At 57.0% G+C, this 21,262-nt stretch overlaps 7 protein-coding genes across 7 annotated transcripts; 2 read left to right on the forward strand and 5 right to left on the reverse strand.

The window, feature by feature from the left end:
* Positions 1-707: 707 nt before the first annotated feature.
* BKCO1_2000024 (endosomal cargo receptor) lies at positions 708-2,554 on the reverse strand (the record flags this gene model as incomplete). The annotated part of the gene is made up of 5 exons (XM_020272202.1): positions 708-979; positions 1,175-1,538; positions 1,843-2,030; positions 2,085-2,292; positions 2,357-2,554. 5 exons carry the CDS (start codon positions 2,552-2,554, stop codon positions 708-710), a joined length of 1,230 nt encoding a protein of 409 aa, XP_020131173.1.
* A 1,508-nt stretch (positions 2,555-4,062) lies between these two features.
* BKCO1_2000025 (uncharacterized protein) lies at positions 4,063-5,425 on the forward strand (the record flags this gene model as incomplete). The annotated part of the gene is made up of 4 exons (XM_020272203.1): positions 4,063-4,155; positions 4,373-5,068; positions 5,124-5,262; positions 5,397-5,425. 4 exons carry the CDS (start codon positions 4,063-4,065, stop codon positions 5,423-5,425), a joined length of 957 nt encoding a protein of 318 aa, XP_020131172.1.
* Positions 5,426-7,471: 2,046 nt separating this feature from the next.
* On the reverse strand, positions 7,472-9,126 carry BKCO1_2000026 (alpha beta hydrolase fold protein; the record flags this gene model as incomplete). Its single annotated transcript, XM_020272204.1, has 2 exons — positions 7,472-8,979; positions 9,057-9,126. The coding sequence occupies 2 exons, from the start codon at positions 9,124-9,126 to the stop codon at positions 7,472-7,474; spliced, it is 1,578 nt and encodes a 525-aa protein (XP_020131171.1).
* A 935-nt stretch (positions 9,127-10,061) lies between these two features.
* On the reverse strand, positions 10,062-10,570 carry BKCO1_2000027 (mitosis protein dim1; the record flags this gene model as incomplete). Its single annotated transcript, XM_020272205.1, has 2 exons — positions 10,062-10,387; positions 10,465-10,570. The coding sequence occupies 2 exons, from the start codon at positions 10,568-10,570 to the stop codon at positions 10,062-10,064; spliced, it is 432 nt and encodes a 143-aa protein (XP_020131170.1).
* Positions 10,571-11,363: 793 nt separating this feature from the next.
* Positions 11,364-12,867, reverse strand: BKCO1_2000028 (glycoside hydrolase family 61 protein; the record flags this gene model as incomplete). Its single annotated transcript, XM_020272206.1, has 3 exons — positions 11,364-11,879; positions 11,934-12,463; positions 12,513-12,867. The coding sequence occupies 3 exons, from the start codon at positions 12,865-12,867 to the stop codon at positions 11,364-11,366; spliced, it is 1,401 nt and encodes a 466-aa protein (XP_020131165.1).
* Positions 12,868-16,726: 3,859 nt separating this feature from the next.
* On the forward strand, positions 16,727-18,482 carry BKCO1_2000029 (mnng and nitrosoguanidine resistance protein; the record flags this gene model as incomplete). The annotated part of the gene is made up of 3 exons (XM_020272207.1): positions 16,727-16,967; positions 17,027-18,151; positions 18,319-18,482. 3 exons carry the CDS (start codon positions 16,727-16,729, stop codon positions 18,480-18,482), a joined length of 1,530 nt encoding a protein of 509 aa, XP_020131164.1.
* A 723-nt stretch (positions 18,483-19,205) lies between these two features.
* On the reverse strand, positions 19,206-20,935 carry BKCO1_2000030 (prolyl-trna synthetase; the record flags this gene model as incomplete). Its single annotated transcript, XM_020272209.1, has 2 exons — positions 19,206-20,469; positions 20,520-20,935. The coding sequence occupies 2 exons, from the start codon at positions 20,933-20,935 to the stop codon at positions 19,206-19,208; spliced, it is 1,680 nt and encodes a 559-aa protein (XP_020131085.1).
* Positions 20,936-21,262: the final 327 nt, after the last annotated feature.

The following is a 21,262-nucleotide window of genomic DNA, read 5'->3' on the forward strand; positions in this document are numbered from 1 at the left end:
ACGCGGCCCCGGAGGGGGAAATAAAGAAGAGTGATATCAGCCAAGAGGCAACTTGTATGTTTAGCATGACACATAGCGTAAGACAGCGGAGTTACAGTGGTATTATTTATTCAATCCTCGGAAACTATAATTATCCATGAGAACTCCAGGAATGCTACCTTCGAGGTCTCACGCATCCTCTATTGTACCGAGCAATGTACGGCTCCAAAATGGTCTGTATGACGCCTGGACAACCGCTGAAGAATATGGTTTGCTGGAAAAGAAAGAAACCGAGGAATGCCGTTAACCTAGCAAAACGTGAATATCGATTGAGAGGACCTACTTCGCATGACCCTTGACCTCAAGCGTCCCAAACCGGCGCCTGATCAACGCTTCTCCCAATTGAGTGACCCGCAGCACCCAACCGCGACGAGTCCAGCAGGGTGTGCGTGTGCGTGCGTGCCCCAGTTCAAAACGCCCATCGAGCTCAACAGCTCCGCGGACGTATGACCCAGCCGCAAGTCAAGCCCGGCACCATCCAAGCCCTTAATTATACGGCAGCCCGCATCCCCACCAGCATTGCCTTTTGATCTCTTTTTGCCCCCTCCCACACACCCAAAAACCGTCCCTTCCTTTCCGATCCCATCCCATCCCATCCCATCCGTTCCCATCCCATCCCAAATTTATCCCAGCACCATCCGTCCCGTCCCTCCCCCCATCCCCACAAATCACACGTGCTTCGTCGTCCCGATGACCTCGCCGCGCACCAGCGCCCAGTCGATGCTCGCGTCCAGCTCCTCGTCGACGAGGCCGCACAGGGCGACGTTGTCGCCGCGGATGAGGTACAGGCCGTGCTGCACCTCGGTCGACGGCTCCGGGTCGTCAGCGGGGCGGATGACGCGCTCCCACGTGTCCGACAGCACCAGGTTCGTCATCTGGTCGCACGACAGCAGCGTCCCGACCAGCGTCCGGCTGTCGACTGTGATGATGCAGATCTTCTCTGTGTGGGTGGGTGGAAAGTGTGTGTGTTAGCGTGGGTGGGCTGAGAGTCGGAGGGTTGGTGGGTGGGTGGGTGTGGCCGGGAGAGAGCGGTGGTGGGAATGGAAAATATGTGGGCAGATGAATGTGTATATGGAGAGTATGGTTGGTGGCGGCGCGGCATGGTCGGACGCAAAGGGAAGGGAAAAAAACGTACTGTTGATGTAGGATTGGAGTGACATCTTTGCCGGAGCTTCGCTCAGCGATGCGACCCAGTTGCGGCGACACGGACGGATTAGGTGTGGACAGCGGCGATCAAGGTCGGCGGGGGTGTGGCGGCCAGCTCCCGGTGCTATTTGGCAGCTCTGTGAAAGCTTCGCGGGGCGGTGGAGGAGAGGAGAAGGGAAGCCGGGGATTTCTGCGCGCGAGGCTGTCGCGATGGCGGGAGCTGCAGTCGGGGTCCCGCGCGTTGCCTGCCGTGACGCGTGCGGGCGAGCTCGGGCCGAGACCACACCAGCGCGCGGCGGGCTGATGAATGCTCTCACGAGAATCTTGGGGCGCACTCCTCCAAAGAAATTGCGCTATGTTTTCCTGGTCTTGGAATAGAAACACCAGGGTATCTAGCTAATACTACAGCTATTCTCCAGCCCGCTGCGCCGGAAAGCTCCAGTAATCTACCCAAGGGAACAATTTAATTGTCCGCAAACGGCGTGGCATCCTGATCATCAAGCGTGAACGGCCAGGTCGGAATGTAAAGCATGTCTTCGTCAATTCAGGACTTCAACAACCACCGCCAAGAACCCAGAACATGTCTATTTATACAACGCGCTTGACCTATGCCCTTTCAGCCAGGGTTCAAAATGGCATTTTCCCAGAGGGACTTACCTCAAAGAACCTCTTGAGCCACCACACCTGAAAGACACCCTCACCGGCCAGCACGAGCAGTTGGAAGATGCTCCACCACTTGACTCTGGCGTTGGTGCTCTCAGCAGTGTTCCTGTGCGTCCTCTCTCTGACCACGATGTATCCCTGCTCGTCCTTGACCGAAGCGATGAGTTCCGAGAGTTGGCGGACTGGAAGCTGTTAGAAATGCACGCCGCAAAACACGCCGTGTGGCTTGTACGTACCCTCCTTCTCCAATGGATCCTGCGGGGCCTCGGACTCGGGGACGTAGACAATGCCGTGGACGTTGAATGAGACCTCCTTCGTGTTGGCGGCCCAGTGCTCGTTGCTGAAGCAGTACGTGTACCTGCCGTCCTGGTGGGCGGTGAAGGAGTGGTCGCCGGAAGAAACACTGCGCTCGTGGGTCTGCATGTTGTTCGACGGGGTTTGGACCTATAACGACGGTATCAGCACCGCTTCCCTGGGCCTTGCGTGGCCAATTGGCGTGTTGACGCACCCAGAAGTCGATTTCCAGGTTGCCGCTGCCGCCAAACTCGCGGTCGCCGACCTGGAAGGTCACGGTCATCTTGTCATCGGCATGGAGCTGCTCGTGGAAGCATTCGCGCGAGTGGGCCTTGAGCTGGATGTTGTGGGCCGAAACAAGGCTGACGAGAGAGCCGAAGGCGGCGACGACGGCGGCGGAGGGGAACAGCATTGCGGCGGGTGGAGGCGTGCTGCGGTTGCAAGACGGCGATATTATTCTGGGCTGCTGTTGGAGCTTCGGGGCACCGGCGTAAGGAGTGTTGATCGCGAGCTGCCAGGTTGCAACGGCGAAAGTTCGGGAGCGGGCCCTAGTTGCAGATCTCGCGCCCCGGGAAACGACACGGCTCCATCCCAACCACCACCATGCAACATTTCCATCCCCCAGGCTTGCAATTCTGCCAGCTGTGCAATTATTTGCAAATACATCCATCAAGTATCCCAGGGCTGCCAACAAAGCAAATGACACGCACGACCAGAAATGGATGGCACTGCGAAACACATGATGAACATCCTGCATGATAGATAGTATTTCCTTTGATTTTGTCCTCACCGTAGTTTGATCGCTGCGTATCCATCAAAGCCTTCAATCTCCAGCTCAGAATGTGCGGCAGTGCGTTGCTATCGCATATCCTGAATTCTCCTCATCCTCGATACTGCTCAAAGCAGGCCACACCTTCCCCAGATGTTGCGGTCCATGTGCGCTTTGGACGGTATAAATCTTGCTTGGTTGGGGAATGAGCATTACACCAGCCTTTCGACTCCTCGTCGGGGTTCGTTTTCGTCTATCCACCGTGAGGGTGAGTCGAAAGAGCTTGGGAAGAATATGGATGCGCCAATCAGCGCGATTCGCGATTCCGATTCGGGAAGTTCCTGAATCATCAAGCTAAACGCTTGCGTCGAGGCTGGAGGCACAGGAATGGATCCGCGCCAGCTGTCACCATGCGCAGTCTGTTGCAAAATGCCCGCATACCCAGCTTTCGAGCAGCTCACGCAGCGAATGTTCTGCTAGGCGGACCGAGTAGCAGAGACCGATGCATATTCGGTCGGGGCACCAGATTTCCAACCAACGGGAACCTTGACGCGCGGAACGAACTAGTCGCTCTCATACGGGCATTCTTGCTGCTGTGGAAAACGGAGTCTCTCTGTAGGGCGCATGTAAGCTCAGAATACCAGCCAGCCCTGTCGCACCCGGCCAGGCTACGTCAATGGCTCTGGACCATCTCAGAGGAGTCTCAAGGACCGGCCCAAGATGCTACTATGCCTGTAATGCGGTCTACTGCATCTGGTAGCGGCCATGTGGAGTGTGGGGCGCGCGCCGGTCGGATGCTCAATTCCTCGTGCGCCCGTAGCGCAGGTGAGCCCGCCTTGGTGGTGAAAATAGCCGTACCCTCCTTCCTGACGCGAAGCAGCGCGAATGTGCAGAGTTGGGGCTCCCAATCCGGACTAGCGGCGCAAGTGGGTGTTTATAGGGACCTTCGCCTTCCACCATCCGACTCTCTTCTCGTCTCTACAACAAAACCTTGAGTTCGCGACACCACCGCGCTTCACACCAAGCGTGTCAAACCTTGTCGCACGCCTCGAAGTTTGTTGTCACTGCAATCTTCAAGCCGCTTCGTCGTCGCCCGCTCTCACAAGCACTCCGCCTCACCCGAGTTGGTCACCCACGTCCCTACTTCAAAAATGGCCAGCTTCAAGTACCTCGACATGAACAAGATCGACCCCGGCTGGGCACGCAAGCACAGGATGACCCTTTGGGCTTCCGGAGTCAGCCCCGTAAGTCATAGATCTTTCTCTTGCCCTCACCGTTTGAACCGTGTGCTTCACCTTACTACCGGATCGCAACACCACCTGGTGGCCAGGGTCTGCGTTCCAAGATCATCCTGGAGCACTCCGAAGACGTGTAGCTCGTTGATCGAGCATGGGAATCATCACTACCTTCACTCTTCGACGCTTCACCTGGTTGAAATGCTCAGCTAACACTTACCTGCAGTACAAGGTTGAAAAGATCTGTGCCAAGCCGAGCTTCTCCGAGATGGCCGCAAGTGCTGAAAAGGAGTACGCCATCGACGAGGCTCTCGCCAAGGCCAAGGAAGAGGGCGCCAAAGAGGCTCTTCAGAAGGCGGCTGCCGAGAACAAGGCCGCTCAGAAGAACAACAGTGCCAAGCCATCCGCCCTCAAGGACACCACTGTCAGCTTCGCCACTGCTCCCGCCAACAACAACGCTGGCACCGCCAAGGACGCTGACTCGGAGGAGAAGAAGGCTGGCTCTGGCAAGCCCAGCTTCACCTTCAGCGCTGAGGAGGACAAGCTGCTCTTGGAGCTCAAGAACGAGAACAAGTCCTGGAAGGACATCGCTAAGCAGCTCAAGAAGCCTCAGGATGCTGTGAAGAACCGCTTCAAGGAGATTGGTTCCGACGACCAGAAGACCGTGCCTCAGAAGGAGTCCAAGGAGTCGAAGAAGGAGTCTAAGAAGGAGGCGAAGGAGTCTAAGAAGGAGTCGAAGGAGTCCAAGAAGGAGTCCAAGAAGGCCAACCGTGACAAGACCAACGGAAACTCCGCCACTCAGCCCGAATTGCCCAACCGTGAGGCTGACCAGAGCGAGGATTGGGATCTCCAGACCATCACCGAGGCCGACGAGGAAGACTACCTTATCCTCTACCCGGACAGCGTCTTTGACGAGGATGCGGTAAGTAGTCAGTCCTGCTTATCTTTGCTCGTACCGCGCTGACTGACCTCGATAGCTGGTCGCCATGGCTCGTGCCATGTACGAGGATCACGAAAACTACTACCAGCGCATCGTCAGCCGCATCTACGACGCCACCGGCCAGCGTATCAGCATGTCCGCGGTCAAGCGCAAGGTCGCCGAGGCCCGCAACCAGCGTGAGTTCAACCCAATCAGATCCCCTCCTTGTCGTGATACAGCCTAACGCCTCGCAAGCGCCCCCTTCGCCTGTCGTCGAAGCCCATGATACGGGTAGCTACATTGGAAGCCTCTGAATGCTACTATGTCACAGGCCGCGGTCACCACGAGACCGGCAACTGATTCCTCTCGTCCTTCTGACGGTTTTGGCAATTGGATTTCGCCCTTGATTACAACATCACCTCGGCGGACTCGGACAACTGCACGATTGCTAAACCTCATCATCGACGGGAAATGATGGTCTGCATCAACAAACCGGCTTTATTTCTTTCTTTGTGGGACAACAGCTCGTTTTATCGCTCTCTCGGACTTGGTACATGCCGGAGCATCTCTTGAGCTTGAAAAGGTCTTTGATTCCCACCTCACTCTTCTGCGATACCCAAGGTTTTCTCTTTTACTCGGGAATGACTGCTCAACTGGCGCTTTGAGACCGCTTCGTGCGAGTTTCTTAGCCGATTTCGTGCAGCTCGTCTTCTGTTTTCTTTTCGTCTACAGGTGGGACAGCCCGTATGGGTGGTCCCCATATTGGGAAAATAGGTCTGCCGGCGAGCGACCTATCGACGTGCTCTCATGCACATAAGCTGGGGTTGAGCAATTCTGGTACGGCTACCTTGGAGGTTGGGTGAGCGATGCTCCTTGGCGTAGACAGAAGACAGCGATACACAATCAATCGAACAGTTGCTTAAAAGTCCGATTCAATGAGTTCTCAAGTGTTTCTGGTGGGGTTTTCTCAGGCGGACGACTTCTCGCGTGGATACGAGAATGACAATTGCCAGCTCAGTATTGGAGACTTGGAGACTTGCAGCAAGACATGCAGTTTTTGATGTGTAAACATTTAATCGGGCTGCCAGTGCGCTCAGCAGCTACATCGTCCGGCGACCATCCCTGTAAAATCATGATATAACAACAAATGTGAATAACAGCAACGGCACACTCTACAATATGTATAGGAAGCACATCCTAGATCGGTATGACCATTTGGCCGCTTAGAAACAGCGGTAGCTACTAGCTAGTGCTAAGAGGATGGCATCATCAACCGCACCCATGTTCACCTCCCAAGTTCAATCTGCCATAGTTACTTGATGGCTAGCCACCTCCGAAACTTCCGAAACTTGCCAGTTTTAGGGTCTATCTCTCGGCTTTCACATCTCATGCACCTTTGATGGAGACAGAGTTTCTTACCCCTTGGACCTTCGCATGACCCCAGCGCGTGCGCGTTGCGGTGGCCGCACTGGCAACAGCGCCACATATTTGCTTGATATGGTGAAGTCTAAGCTCTGTTATTGATGTTGTCGAAAACGTGTTGGTTGGCTTGTTCTGTCACCGAATCAATCTGTCAAAGTCTATGTGGTTGTGGTGGAATATCTAAGGATCGAGCGAAGGTCTGTATTTAAACACTGAGTGAAGTATGTATCCCATGTGCCAGAAACGGCACAGCTGTACAGAAAAGCAAGAAATCAAGAAGTTCAGAAAGTAGAATCCTGGCAACTTCTGCGGTGCGCTGCATACACTGACAGCAATAACAGCGAGAAAGCAGGATTATGAGTGGAACAGTATACTTAGTTCATTCAAAAGACACATCAGGCCCCCGCCTATCCGGCTTGCTCTTTGTAGCAGCTGTTCCTTGGCTTTGAAGTTTCACGGCACTATGGCAGCAAGAATGCGGCTCACCAGGGACCTTTTGGCGCGAGGATCCTGGTCAGATTGTCAGTTGAGGCACCTATGGTAACGGCGACCAGCCGCAGCATGCCATCTTGAAGCGTTTACCCGTGCATTCGGAATTGACTGACTTACAGCACTTCCATATCCCTTGTTGTTCATTGTTGGTAGCAAAGTCCTGTGGACTCTTGAGGACACCTTTGTTTCGAAGTGTCAGCTCCCAAGTTTTAGTAAAGCCGAACGAGGGCTTTGGATACGGGGCCCGCCTCTCATGCTAACAAGTGCATTATGCAGTACATATAGGCAGTCATGCGGGGTGCAACGTGTGTCGACAGCAAATTCAGTGTAAGAATGACCAAGAGATACCCGATATATATCGCACTAAAAGAACATCCGGAACACCGAAGCCAGTCTATGGAGATCAGGCGCTGCCTGCAAAGTCCGGCTTTCAGGTCAGCCCCAGTCATCAAACGTCATACTTTCAGCAGCATTCAATGCTCTTCACCAGACCTACAACCCCTTGAAAAACTCCAATATGGCCTGCAGCGACCCTTCCGCATCCTCAACCCCCATGGCAACGTCCACGACAGGCCCAACATGGACCTCCCTCGGGCCCTTCACAAACACGACCTTCCCATCATCGCCGCCGCCGCCTTCCACCGTTCCCGTCCCCATCAACCCCACAAACTCCACAACATCATCATACAAAACCTCCCTCGTCCCGACAGTCACCAACATCCTCTCCACGACCCTCCCCTCCCCCCTCACCACCCCACTCCAAAACTCCTCTCCCCAACCCCCCGTCTCCTCGACATCCTCCTCCTCCCCCTCACACTCCCCCTCCTCCCTCGCCGCCTTCGCCGCCCTCGCCGCGCCCAGCATATCCCCCCACCCCACCCCCCGCCGCATCCCGGCCGCCTCCTCAAACTCCTCCAACTCGGCCTTGCTCAAAAAATCCCACCTCGCGTTCCTCTCGTACGACTCCCCCTCGTACGGCCCCAACCCCACCCACGGACACACCGCCACCGCCGCCGCAAGCCTCCCACCACCACTACCAGTACTACCCCGCATATCCCCCCACCACTCCGCCCGCAGCTCATCCGCCGCCGCGCCGCCGCCGCCCCAGCTCGCCGTGCCCCCACCAGCAGCACCACCACCAGCAGAAGCAGCAGAAGCAGAAGCAGAAGCAGAAGAAGCCTCCCTCAACGCCGCCACAACCCCCATCACCAGATTCCCCCCCGCCGAGTCCCCAAGCAGAACGATGCGCTCGGCAGCGGCGGCAGCATCCCCGCCACTGCCACCGCCGCCGTCACCATCAACAGCCATCATCATCGCCACCAGCGTGCGCAACGCAGCGAGCGACTGCGCGAGCTGTGTGGGCTGGGCGTGGGCGGGGGCGAGGTGGTATTCGAGGACGGCGAGGGTGACGGGGGCGGGCGGGGATGAGGACGACGACGACGACGACGAAGGAGAAGAGGAGGAAGAAGAAGAACACAAGGCCTCGGCGCAGCGTGCGGCGAAGGGGAGTTGGCCCCGCGCGTTGGTGGGGTGCGCGAAGCCGCCGCCGTGGAGGTAGAGGATGGTGCGGCCGCGGCCGTGGCCGGGTGGTGGTGGGGGTGATGGGGGTGAGGAGGCGGAGGCGGAGGAGGCGGAGGAGGCGGAGGAGGCGGAAGGGATGGTGATGAGGTGCAGAGTCGCGTCCGGGATTTGGGCGGCATGGAAGGTCGAGGCCCTGTCGTGGAGGCGGCGGCGCGGCGCTGCGGCGGCGGCGGCGGGATGCAGATGGCCGCCGGCGTCGACGGGGACGGCGACGGCGGAGTGGGCGAGGTTGCGGGCGGCGCAGAAGGCGCGGACGGCGTCGCCGGTGGAGGCGACGTCGGCGGCGAGCTTTTGGCGGAAGCTGAGGGTGAGGACGGCGTGGCGGAGGAGGTTGACGCCGATGGTGCGGACGGGGTGTTTGAGGGCGGCGCGGGGCTCGGCGAGCACGGTCGAGATGACGGTGAGGACGGTTTTGCAGACTTGGGAGGCGGAAGAGGTTAGTGGTCTGCGGTGATTCGCATGGAGGGGTGGAAGAGGAGGAGCAATTGGGGCTCACGGATCAACGGGATGAGCCAGAGGAACTGGACCTTCTCACGGGTCGTGAGGTGGATTTCTGGATGAACCATGATGCGGAGACGTCGTCGTGCAAGCGTCAGGGATGAGAGTGGGATGGCTATCGTCGAGGAGGGTTTGATCGAGATAGTAAGAATCAGGTGTTGGAGATGAGGTGAGATTGGACGTGTTCAAATACCAAAAGCTTGTTGCGGAAGGATTCCTGATTTGTCGCGTAAATGTTGCCGTTTTGGGCTGCAGGAACGCATGGACCGGAGGCCCGTTTAGCGCATCGGAAACATGCTGTCCCAGAGGCAATGCACAATTTTGAGCCAGTCTTCTCAAACCGCTTATTGCAGACCGTTTGTGACTGTAAGAGAGGACGTGGTGATCTTGAAGTTTAAAATGCCGACTTTCCGATTATGCGAGCTTATCCGGTGGCCGAAGCAACCCCACCATTGAAACTTGACACCATTGGCGGACAGGTACATGCATTTGTACATGGTAAATTCAAAATAACTATGTTAAGATAATTAAGCTAACGAAACGAATGCTCAAATGAAAACGCGTCATTTTGTATGTAAACTATTGGTTGGACGTGTGGTCCTAGGGCAATGACACATCACGACAGCGAACACAGATCGTCGCACTGGCAGCGAGGCGCTTACTGCAGCCTCTAAAGCTTTTGTAAAGTTGAAGCAACCCTGTACGCTGGGGACCTACCGTGTGAAGGATGACCTGTCATCTGTAGTCGAGAGGTCTGGTAAGGCTGAACACGAGTACGTCAGTTCTCTCACAACGTCACTTACTGACCGCAGAGGAGTCATGATGTATGATAACTTTGGAAGATATATCGCATTAGCATACTTTGAGTTTTTGAGGATTTGCGCAATAACAAGTGAGACCAACCAATCCAGCCAAAACTCCTAGTTCCTCATTCCTTCAGCCGGGACCTGTAAAATCAACAGACCACGGTGATTTCATTCTCAAAAAAAATCACACTAGACCTCTAGTACCGGTACCGCGTCGAATAATCCTTGGGGCTGACGACCAAACCGCGGCCCTTCTTGGCGCCACGATAGATGGTCTCGATGATATCGATCAGCTCCTGCTTGTCCTCCAGCACCCAGTTGAGCTTGTTGTTGTTGCCGGTGCCGAAATCGCACATCATGTGCTTGTTGCGGAAGAAGAACATGATGGTCATGGGGTCGTACAGCTCGTACATCTGCTTGAAGTCGGGCACCTGGTCCAGGTCGCACACGTAGATGACGGCGAAGTTCTTGACCTTGTCCGCGATCCGGTACAGCACTTCGTCCTGGCGCATGCAGTCGGGGTCTGGACGAGGGGACGTGGTTAGTATTCTAGAAGGTATTTTGGTGACGGGGAAGAGGAAGAGGGGAGGGGAGGCTCACCCCAGTCCCGACCAAAGCGGATGACGACCAGACGCTCTTCCTCGGACATGATGGCCTGGTCGACGTGCCAGCCGGTGACCAAGTGCGGCAGAACGACGGAACCCATGGTGGCTGTGGTCGCGAAAGTTGCGCGAGGATGGTTGGACGAGGGGTTTGGTCGACAGGCGGGAGCGGCCGCAGGCAGGTGCCGGTGCTGAAGGCGCTGAGCAAATGGTTCGAAAGGAAGGTAATGTGGCAGTACGATGTAGCGGGGAGAGCGAAGTTTGGGCAAGGATAAAGTGAGGTTCCAGGCGGCGGCGCAAGGGCCAGGCGACGCGCGCGGGCGGTAAGTAAGGCTAGCGCCGTCGGCTGATGACGTTCCATCCGTTTCGACCCGCGCTAAGGCCTTACCTGGCGAGCCTTAACCTTAACCTCTACTTTGCACCGACCACACCCCACAAGTCGCGCCAGGAAATTGTTCCCCGGAAAATGCATGTTGTTCGTTATCATGGCTCATTTATGGTATGCGACTTGTTGCCGTATAAACCGCCCTGAAGCTATCTACAGCTAGAAGCGCGCCATCCAAACCCAGATGCCAGAAATCAGGAGCTGCAGTGGCTCCGTCCCAAGAAAGAAGTGAAAATCAAAAGCTCGCTCGGGGAGAAGAAGCAAGAATCCTCGATGAGGGAGTGAATAGAAAAGAAGAAACAGCACCAGAGGCTGAGAAGAGAAAGTTCCACCAGGCCTTAGGCCTGTGGGTAGAAGAGAAGATCAAATGTTCCCATCGGACTGCACAGTCGCACAGATGGAAACGAATCCGGTACAAGAAAGAAAATCAGGCACTCAAGCCTTCCGGCAAAACACCAAATGAAACCGCCGGTCCTCTAATGTCCCCGTCATGTTTCAATCAAAGTCGTCATTTACGCCTGGTTGACTCCGTGCCTGCCGTAGTGCCTCGCGCGCTTCATCTTCTGCGCGTCCACAGTGGCATACACCACGTCCGTAACGTACTTGGTCTCGTAAATCGTCTTGACAACGGGCGCCGCCGTGGTGTAGGTTGTCGTCTTGCTCTCCGACTCCGTCTCCGCCTCAACGCTAGAGCTCGCGATAGTGAGCATGGTCGTGGTCGGGGCGGCATAGCTGGCCTCAGACTCCGACGAGGCATCCGTCTCGACCTGTACGGCAGCTACAGTTGCCTTGCTGGTGGACTCGAAGTTGGTGGTCGACTCGGCCATGGGAATACTGGCCATGGAGGGAAGCGACGGCGTCAGATCCTTGTCCTTGTTCGGCGGGCCGTCGAAGTTCTTCGCGTTGCAGTTATCGTCGATCTTCTGGCACTTGTCTTCCCAGATCGTGCACCAGGGGTCACCGCCGGTGGCTAGCTTGTCGGAGTAGTCCCAGCAAGCCTTGTTCTGCGTCCAGCATTCCTCTCCAGACTATATACTGGTCAGCGGCAGGAACCCTGAATGGAGACGTAGTTGGAAACTTACCGCCCAGCAGCCCGTCTCGTCCGAGTAGGAGGAGACCTCGTATCCACACCAGCCGCCCATCTCCATGATGCAGTTCTTGGGCTCCAGGCCCTCCTGTTGGGCCATCTGCCTGCTTGAATCACCACTAGCACCGCTGCTCACGAGGGCAGCGACGGCCGGGCCAGGGGTGAGGTAGGGCAGGGCCAGGGGTTCCTTGTAGATGTTGAAGGTGACGCCGGGATCATCAGACTTGATGTAACCAGGAATGCTGACAGTGCTTTCGGGACGCTTGTTGCCAGAAGACTGGAGGAAGATCTGAGCGCAGCCCGTGTAGAACTGCGGATCAGGAGGGTTGGCAGCGGCAGCGTGCAGAGCAAGGAGCTCCGGCCTGGCGAGGTAGTAGCCACCCTCGAGGCCGGAAGGAAGGTTGACAGAGAGCTTGTGGTTGTAGACGCCGTTGGCGTCGGCGCCACCAAGCTTCTGGTTGCACCAGAGGTCCTGGTCCGCGTCATAGCCCTCGTCCCAGATCTTGAACCAGCCATCGCCGACACCTGTGGCGTGTCAGTGAAGTGTTCACGAGCATATCCAGGATATTCTTACCGGTATCGTTGATAGCCGAGTCGACCTTCTTCAGGTAGACGGCACAGGGACCCTTGTGACCCGGGTCGATGGCGCCCTTCTCGGGGTTGCTGCCGTAGGCGCGCCACTCAAAGGACAAGGTAGCACCGTCGTTGACAGAAACGACACGCGGGTTGCCCTCCTCGCCATCGTAGCCACAAGCGCTGGCATCTGAACCAAGGCTGATGGGGAAGCTGGCAATCTTGGGGGTCTTGCGCATGCGGACACCAACGGCATCGCCAACAGACTTGCCATCGACCCAGAGGGTGGTGAAGATGGTGTGGGCCTCGACGGCGGCCGAGGCGGCCAGAGCCAAAGTGAAGGTGGAGAACTTCATGACGCTTGGTAGAGAAAAGTTGCAATTGGACGGTCGGTGGCTCGATCGGCGGGCTGGTATGGCAGTTGACGGCACCAGCTCGAACAAAGCGGCAGGTGACGGGTGAAGAAAGAAACGGACAGGTCGACTGCCGGCGAAGGTGAAACGGCAAAGTGAGGGGGATAGAAAAGAACGTGGGTCGAAGAAGCCAAGGAGCTTTGCTTCGATGAGAAGGAGTGACGAGGGCGAGAGCGGCCAAGGCGAGAGGAGCGGCGGTTATAAGGAGCGTGGGCCTAGGCGAGAGGACGGCCCGGGGTGCAGCGCAGAGCGGAGAGAAAAGTAGGTGTTGTCTGAGCAGCAGCGCGGGGGCGGCGCCAGGGTCGGGCTGGTTGCGCCGGCGGCCTCATATCGCGCACGCCGCTGCAGGCCTAGACAGATAAATTGCAGGCAGCTGGAGAGGCTTTGGGCGTCTTGTTTGCAGTGGAACCCTTGCGCGCCAGATGATGGCCCAGATGGGCGCGCACCAATGGGATGGGAAGCGCCGGGGGTGCTGAAACAGAAGCGCCAGCTGCTCTTGCCCGCCGCCCCTCCGTCCCGCAGCCGCCACCCGCCTAACCACCCACCTAAATTGAGCCACCACCGCCCTGGATATTAACCTCGTCTTGGCCCTCCCGTCGCCGAGCCGCGCCCGGCGCGCTTGCTGCCGCTGCTTCAGCCTGGCCCGCCGCTGCCCGGCTCAGCCTGCCCGGCTCAGCCTGCCCGCGCCGCCAGCCTTGCTGCCACCTGCCGCCCTCCTCTCCGCCGCCTCGGGAGCCGTTTGCACGCCCTGCGAAAATCATGGCCTGCCCCCGGCGTGGCCCGCCGATCATGGCCGACGATCCAAGGCCTTTCCGCCCATCTGGCAGCGTGGCCGCACGTCCCGCAGCTGAGGTCAGGCACAGCTTGCATCGCATCGCAGCCGCCGCATCTGTTGCACCACACCGCGCCCATGCCAGACTCATCTCCCGCCAGCACCGTGTCCCACTATAACGTTAGACAGCATCCTTCTGTCCCTTCACACGCGCTCCCCATCAACGGCTAACGGCCGCCATCACCGTCGTCGAGTCAAGCACTGCGGCCGCCCTGGTCGCCCGTGTCTGCGCAAGCCACCGTAGCACAGGAAGTGCAGAGAGACCGAAGACCCGGACGCAGGCAATGTCTCTGATCCCCTTGACCCCTGTCCTCCACGGGAGGGTCGAAACGAAGTTTCCGTGCAGCGGCAGCCCATCTCGTGGCCGCCGCCTTCGAGACCACTCGTTCCCGTGGTGGCGGTCTCGCCTACTCCGCAACCGCCCCAGACCGCGTCACGGCGGCTAGCAGCAGATGTTCACGCGCCTGGCTGATACTCCAGCCCAGTCTCAGCTCGCGCTTTGTCTCCGTGGGCGGGAATCTGTCCGAATCCCTCCTCGCCTAGCCCCAGCCAGGGGCTTGGACTTCCGTCTTGGGCCTGCTCACGCGACAAACGTGAGCCGGCAGTACAATGCCTTCGAGTGGCGATCGCTGTGTCCGTTCTGGCACAACGTGGCGCTGCGGCTCTGATGGCGTTGGGGCTCTGCCAGATCAAAAAAATCTGCAGCCATGGCAGTCAACGTCATCTTCCTTGAGCTGCCAAGCGACCTGCCTGCAGCCACAGGACAAGAAACGAAATTGCAGCACACCCATTGCAACGCTCGCCTGCAAGGCATCATGTGCAACTGCTGGAGGAAAGAAAGTATACGGGACACTGCTGATTCAGTGTACCTCGCTCACTTCAGCATGTCAACTAACGGCACTGTCGTGCAGTTACCGGTAGGTTCATGTGTGTCTTTATCCACAAATTAATTAGACCCTTCCACGTTGCTCAAGCTTCGGCTTTCTCCTTGATCCCTATCCCCGCCCTGTTGTGTTCCCTCCATCGTGCATCGACCAGTGTACCCAATCACGGTCAGAATGACACATAACATTTTACTCCAACATGCACGCTACTACTGTTCAGATTGCTTTTGCATGCGTTGTGGCTGGCTTCGACAACTCCACGCAAGCGCTGCGGCGCTCACAAGTGCACGTCAGCCGTAGCAAGGCTATGTTGACACCCCATAGCGCATCCTGACAAGGCGTTCTCTGTGGCAACGTCACTTGCTCTTTCACGGACGTTTCAAGCCCTTTTCGAAGAGCCAATGCATGCAGGACTTGTTTTCTTTTCCCACTTTCCCGATGCAGTGGATGACTACCTATCGAAAAAAAGGCAAACACTGAGCCGCTGCCGCTTTCATCTCTCTTCATTTTACTCGCAATCTTCCAGAAGCACAGATGCCGTCTTTCCACCCCAGTCTACAGGACCGTGTGGCGACCTCATGCCATTGATCTCGCCGATCTCGACGCACTAGTCTACTTTGGTCAATGCTTATCACTCGTCGTACATGCATCCACCCTCCACACTCTAGTCTGCCGCACCCTCACTTATGTACTCCGGAGGGGCAATGCCGTGTGCGCATGTACTTCGACATTGCCAGTGCATATATCACTCAGCGGTAGCGCCGCCGTTCTACATTCTGGTGTGGCTCGAGGTAGGCAATTGATGAGCACTCTCCCCGCCCCCCCTATTGTCAAGCCCGACGAACCGCTTCAATCTCGATATATTGGGGGCCGACTCAGATGACCGTGCGTATCTATAGTAATTGATGTGTGTAGCACCCTGTCGCTTACGCAACGGAAGATGGCTGTGCATCAACAAACGCCTCCCAGCCATGTAGTCCGAACCTTGTATTGCCATCCATGGACAGCCGTTGGGTACTACTCTCGGACTGCATGGATGGCAACGAATACCTGCCATGAAGTATTGACGGCTCACTCTTCCAGTCTGCGAGGGGAACCCGCGCTTGTGCTATTGCTTTGTTAGGTAAACGAGAAGGCAGTGAACTGTTGTAGAGTCCCTCTCCGATCAAAAGCACTTTCCTGCGGTCACACCCACCTCCGCTTACTCGTCATCCGCCACTCGAGAGCTCACTCTCGCCACTAATGTGAGACTCGGTATTGCCGGGAAGGGTCGGACCGGCTCCGCCGTGATTGGTGTAAAGGCATCAAAGAAAGGAAGTGAAGAATGCGGCCAATAGTCTCTGCTGTCTCAGCTTCGTTACACGCTTGAATGTGCTATGTTGGCTTCTTTATCGCCTCTTCCAAACCGAGTTTGCCTGCTCTGGTTGAGTTCTTTGGCTGCTTGCGGAGTGAGTGTTCGCAGTTTTGCGCCCGGACTTCTATTTAGTTGCATTCTTTGGAAGGGTTTCTTCGTATATCAAACGGCTGCGAGATGAAAAGTGTTTGCTCCATCAACGGAGGAACAACACATTCCCATCACCCTGTCAAATTTCTCGGCCAGCCCCAGTATCTGAGGCGTGGTGATGTTGCCATCATTCGTCAGATGTAAGAGGAAACCATAAAAGCTGGGCATCGAAAATGCATAGTACTAAATGAGACGTGTAAATGGATTGCCTTAATTGGTCGCAATTGTACCGTAAATTTTCCTTTAATGGCTCTTGGGGAGTTCTTGGGTCTGTCGCTTCGGCGGTCTCATCCGCCCGATACGGGGTACGGGAAATATAGCGGAACCATGCATACCAACTAAGCCGGTCTTGGTAACTGTGACATCAACACCTCCAACCATGAATTGACGTGAATGCAGGTCAGGCTACCATCGGCGATAACGGCGATAGCGGAATGGACGGCGACGACCTCAGTGGAGCAGTGGCGTATGCATAATTGACAAGCTCCAGCACTTTCGCCTTGCCAACCACGTCATTACTGCCTCTGCTGCTTCTTACAAGTAGATCAGTATCCATTCTCCCCCCTGCGCCACACACAATCCATGTCTGCAGAGGGACACCAGTTCTCGTCACGGCCTGAAGGAAGCCGGTTCTCCAATGAATCCAAAAAAGAGGAACCAGAAAGTCCTGACAGCGCTGAGGACGGAGGGGACAGCGGAGGCCCTCCTTCGCCGGTCGGCTTCTGGGACCACCGTCTGAGGCATGTCCGGCTGGAAGCATTTCGAAAATGGGGATACACGACGGTTGTTCTGATGGCTTTCATTCTTGCTGTACTTTCCATCTGTAAGCTGTCCACCGCCATGCCCATCAGGCTGCCGGGTTTACTTATCATCAAAAGCAAGACTGGGGTGCCTTCTTTCACCTTCCTGCGAACACCAGGAATCTTGTCGTCTACGTTGTTGACATGGACGGTGCCGGACAGTACTCGGCATCTGTCACTGGCCATGCTCCCATCATTGGACCAGCCATCACCGAGCTGGCAAACCAGATGCTCCAGCAGCCGCCGACTCTAGGCTACCGCATAATGTCCGGAGCTCCCTTCAACAACGACCCAATTCAAGTCCGGCAAGCCGTCTACAACCAAGAAGCCTGGGCCTCGATCGTCATCAACCCGAACGCCACCGCACTGCTCTACAACGCCATCCAAACCGGCAACTCCTCGTACGACCCCCTGGGCGCATGCCAGCTCACCTACGTCGAAGCCCGCGACGAAACGACCTGGGCCGACTACATCCAACCCCTCCTCGACCAATTCACCACCCAAGCAACCGCCACCGCCGGCCAGCGCTGGGCCAGCACCGCGCTGCAGCTACTAACCAACGCCAGCACCAACGACCCTCCAGCCGCGCCGGCTCTGCTCCTCACCAACCTGCGCGCGGCGCCGCAAGCCCTGGCCCCGGCCGTCGGCTTCTCGCGCTACAACCTGCGGCCCTTCCGCCCGTTCGCGGCCGAGCCCGCCGTGTCCATCGGGCTCATCTACCTCATCATCCTCTCCTTCTTCTCCTTCAGCTTCTACCTGCCCATCCACCTCAAGTACCTCCAGCCCGATCAGGGCCACCCGCCCCTGCGCTTCTGGCAGCTCGTCGTCTGGCGCTGGTGCGCCACCCTCGCCGCCTACCTCTGCCTCTCGCTCGCCTACAGCCTCGTCTCGCTCGCCTTCCAGATCAGCTTCGCCGGCAGTGCTACGGGCGACGGCTTCAGCGAGGTGCTGCCGACCAATGCCGAGCGCGGCAACGCGGCAGCGTACGGGAAGGGCGGCGCCGCTTTCCTTGTGTACTGGATGCTCAACTTCTGCGGCATGGCGGCGCTGGGGCTGGCGTGCGAGAACGTCGCCATGCTGATCGGCCAGCCGTGGATGGGCATGTGGCTCATCTTCTGGGTCATCACAAACGTCAGCACCGCCTTCTACGACATCGACACCGAGCCCGCTTTCTACCGCTGGGGCTACGCCTGGCCGTTGCATCATGGTACGTTTCCCACCCAAAAGAAAAAGAAGAAAAGGGAGCGTTTTTCCCTTTTGTTGCTCGTTTCTCCCCCTCCCCCTTTTGTTTGGTAAGAGGGAAAGACAAGTTCTAGTTATACTGGATATATGTCGCTCCCATCTGTTTACTCGCTGACTTGCTGGCTGCTGCAGTGGTGCAGGGATCCCGCACCATCCTTTTCGACACTCACTCCAACATCGGGCTCAATTTCGGCGTCTTGTTCGCCTGGGCTGCTGTCGGCACCGCGCTGTTCCCGTTCATGTGTTACTGGATGCGCTACAAGACTAAAAAGGGCCTGCAAATGTACTGGGCATAGAATCAACTCTAAGCATCAGTGTCTATCACTGAAAGCTGTCTCCGTCACGACGGTATACCGAAAAAAAAAAAAGGACGATATTGTCTTCAGTGTTTGATATTCAACGCGAGAAGCTTGCGTGGGGAAGATTGCCGAGAAGGTGTGAGATGAGTAGCTGTACATCTTTCAATGCATATACGTTTATCGTTCTTCATCATTATAAACAATTTCATGAACAGCATCACCGGGAGTTGTAACGCACGGCCATGATCTCGTTAACAGATATCCACTCATGGTGTGCTTGTATCATATATTTGTTTAGCAAAAAGCTGCGGCTGGGTCCCGTTCTGACTCCAAGTCACCTCTCATTGCCACCGGGGCCATGCATAGCCCAAAATTCCTACTCGGCGCAGAACCACAGAAGCTCTTCTCAAGTAATACACGTGTTGAACCTTACACAATGGCAATATTTTGTCTGAAAAGGGTTTTTTTTCTACGATCCTTCCGGGCCACTCTCTTTTTCCTTTCTACTCCGGAAGCCGCTCAAACCGAAAAAAAAAGAAAATACCAGTATGCCGGAAAGACATCACCGACATTGGTAAGAAAAAATCGAGGATCCAGTGATCCGCTGTGCGATATATATCATCAGCACACCGCCATCGATCAATCACATCGCCTGAACAACTCCGCACACACCGCCTGATGCGCCCCAGATCTTAATCCCCCGTTTCCCCCCGCAGATGCTTAGTAGCTGCGGCCGAACATGACCCACTCCTTAGCCTTCTCTTGGCAGTTGGGGTTGAGACACTTGGTCTCACCCTTGACGAGGCCCTCGGTGGGCTGCTCGTAGGGAATGCAGAGCGACTTGGCGCCCATCGAGGGAGCACGTGCATCCTGAGCCAGACCTTCACTCTCGTTCTTGCGAGCCGAGAGATCCTTGATCTCGTCCTCGCAGGGGCCGCCAAGACAGTGAGGGATGAGGCAGACGCCCTTGTTGTCGAGCGTGGGCACGAAGTCGTCCCAGCTAGTGATTTGCTTGCGGGCCGCGTCGAACTCTCCCTTGGCCTTCTGGAACATGTCCGTCTGGATGGTCTCGAGGAGGGCCGGGATGGCGTTGTCGAGCTCCGAGATGAGGATCTGGCCCTTGGCCTCCCGGTCGCGGCGCGAGTATGTGACAGAGTGCTTTTCACGGTCCTTGGGGCCGAACTCAAGGCGGAGGGGAACACCCTTGAGCTCCCAGTCGTTGAACTTCCAGCCGGGAGAGTATCCCTCGCGCATGTCCGTCTCGACGCGGACGTTGACCGCACGAAGGACCTCCGCAATGGCCTGGGTTTCACTGTATAGGGCCTCCCTGTCCTCGGGAGACGTCTTTGCCGTGATGCCAACGGGGATGAGAACGACCTGGATGTCGGCAACACGGGGAGGGATGACCAGACCCTTGTTGTCCGAGTGAGTCAGAACCATGACACCGATGGAACGCGTGGTCAGACCCCAAGAGTTCTGCCAGACGTGGATCGGGGGCTTCTTGCCCTCACCCTCCTTCACAGGGCTGGGATCCTCGACGGTGATATCGAACATCTTGGAGAAGTGCTGGCCCAGGCAGTGAGATGTGGCGGCCTGGATGCCTCTGCCGGTGGCCGGAATGTAGCCCTCAATGGTGGTAGTGTACTCGGCGCCGGGGAACTTCTCGTTCTCTGTCTTGACACCCTGAACAACGGGGCATGCCAGCAGGTCCTGGTAGACACCCGCGTAGTAGTCCAGAATCTGGCGAACTTCCACACCGGCCTCCTCCTTGGTCAAGTGGGCAGTGTGACCCTCCTGCCACAAGAACTCACGCGAACGGATGAAAGGCATGGGGTGCTTGAACTCCCAGCGCACGACGTTGTTCCACTGGTTCAGCTTCAGAGGGAGATCACGGTGACTGCGGATCTCGTTGGCGAAGTAGGGGTACATGGCGGTCTCGGAGGTGGGGCGGACGGCGACGGGCTTCTCCAGATCACTCTTGCCTCTGCCTAGGGTTCAGCTTCACAGTACTTCTTGACAGGTTGTGTGACTCACCCCTTGGTGACCCAGGCGACCTCGGCGGCGAAACCCTCGACGTGCTCCTTCTCGCGCTGCAGGTTATCGGCAGAAATGAAAATGGGGAAGTAGCAGTTCTTGACGCCCATCTTCTTGATGCGATCGTTGAACCAGCCCTGGATAGACTCCCAGATCGCGTAGGAAGAAGGCTTGAGAATGTAGCAGCCGGCGACATCGTAGTAGGCGAGCATGCCACCCTTGGTCAAGACCTGCTGGTACCATTCGCCCAGGTCGTCCTCCTTGGCCACATCGATGCCAATGAGGGCAGCACCCTCGACCTTCTTCTTCTGCTGTGCAGGCTTCTGCGCAGGCTTGTCCTTCTTCTGCTTGGGCTCCTTCTTCGGCTTGGGTTCCTTGGTGCGCTCGGGCACGGTGGTGGGCGCCTCGGAAGCCATGGCGGGGAACTTGCGGCGGAATTGAGCTCTGTAGCGATGCGGAAGGGGAAATCTGGGGGACGCCTGGGCGACGTGGAGGCAGGCGGAAGTGGGCACGAGAGGAGCGGCAGCGTTTGGGCGGGAGGGAGGTAAATGATGCGCGAACGAGAAAGGTGACAGGCACGCGCGGCGCTGAGTCAAGTCCACGGTGGGATGCGCGGGGTCAAGTAAAAACAAGTGCTGGCCGGTCCCTTGCAGCCGGTCCCCGCGCGCGACGGGGCCACGACAACCGCGGCGACTACCCGGCGGGTGCCAAGGCGCATCGCCGGAACATCGAAACGCCGCTGG

Source organism: Diplodia corticola (assembly GCF_001883845.1).
Source record: "Diplodia corticola strain CBS 112549 chromosome Unknown scaffold20, whole genome shotgun sequence".
Taxonomy (NCBI): domain Eukaryota; kingdom Fungi; phylum Ascomycota; class Dothideomycetes; order Botryosphaeriales; family Botryosphaeriaceae; genus Diplodia; species Diplodia corticola.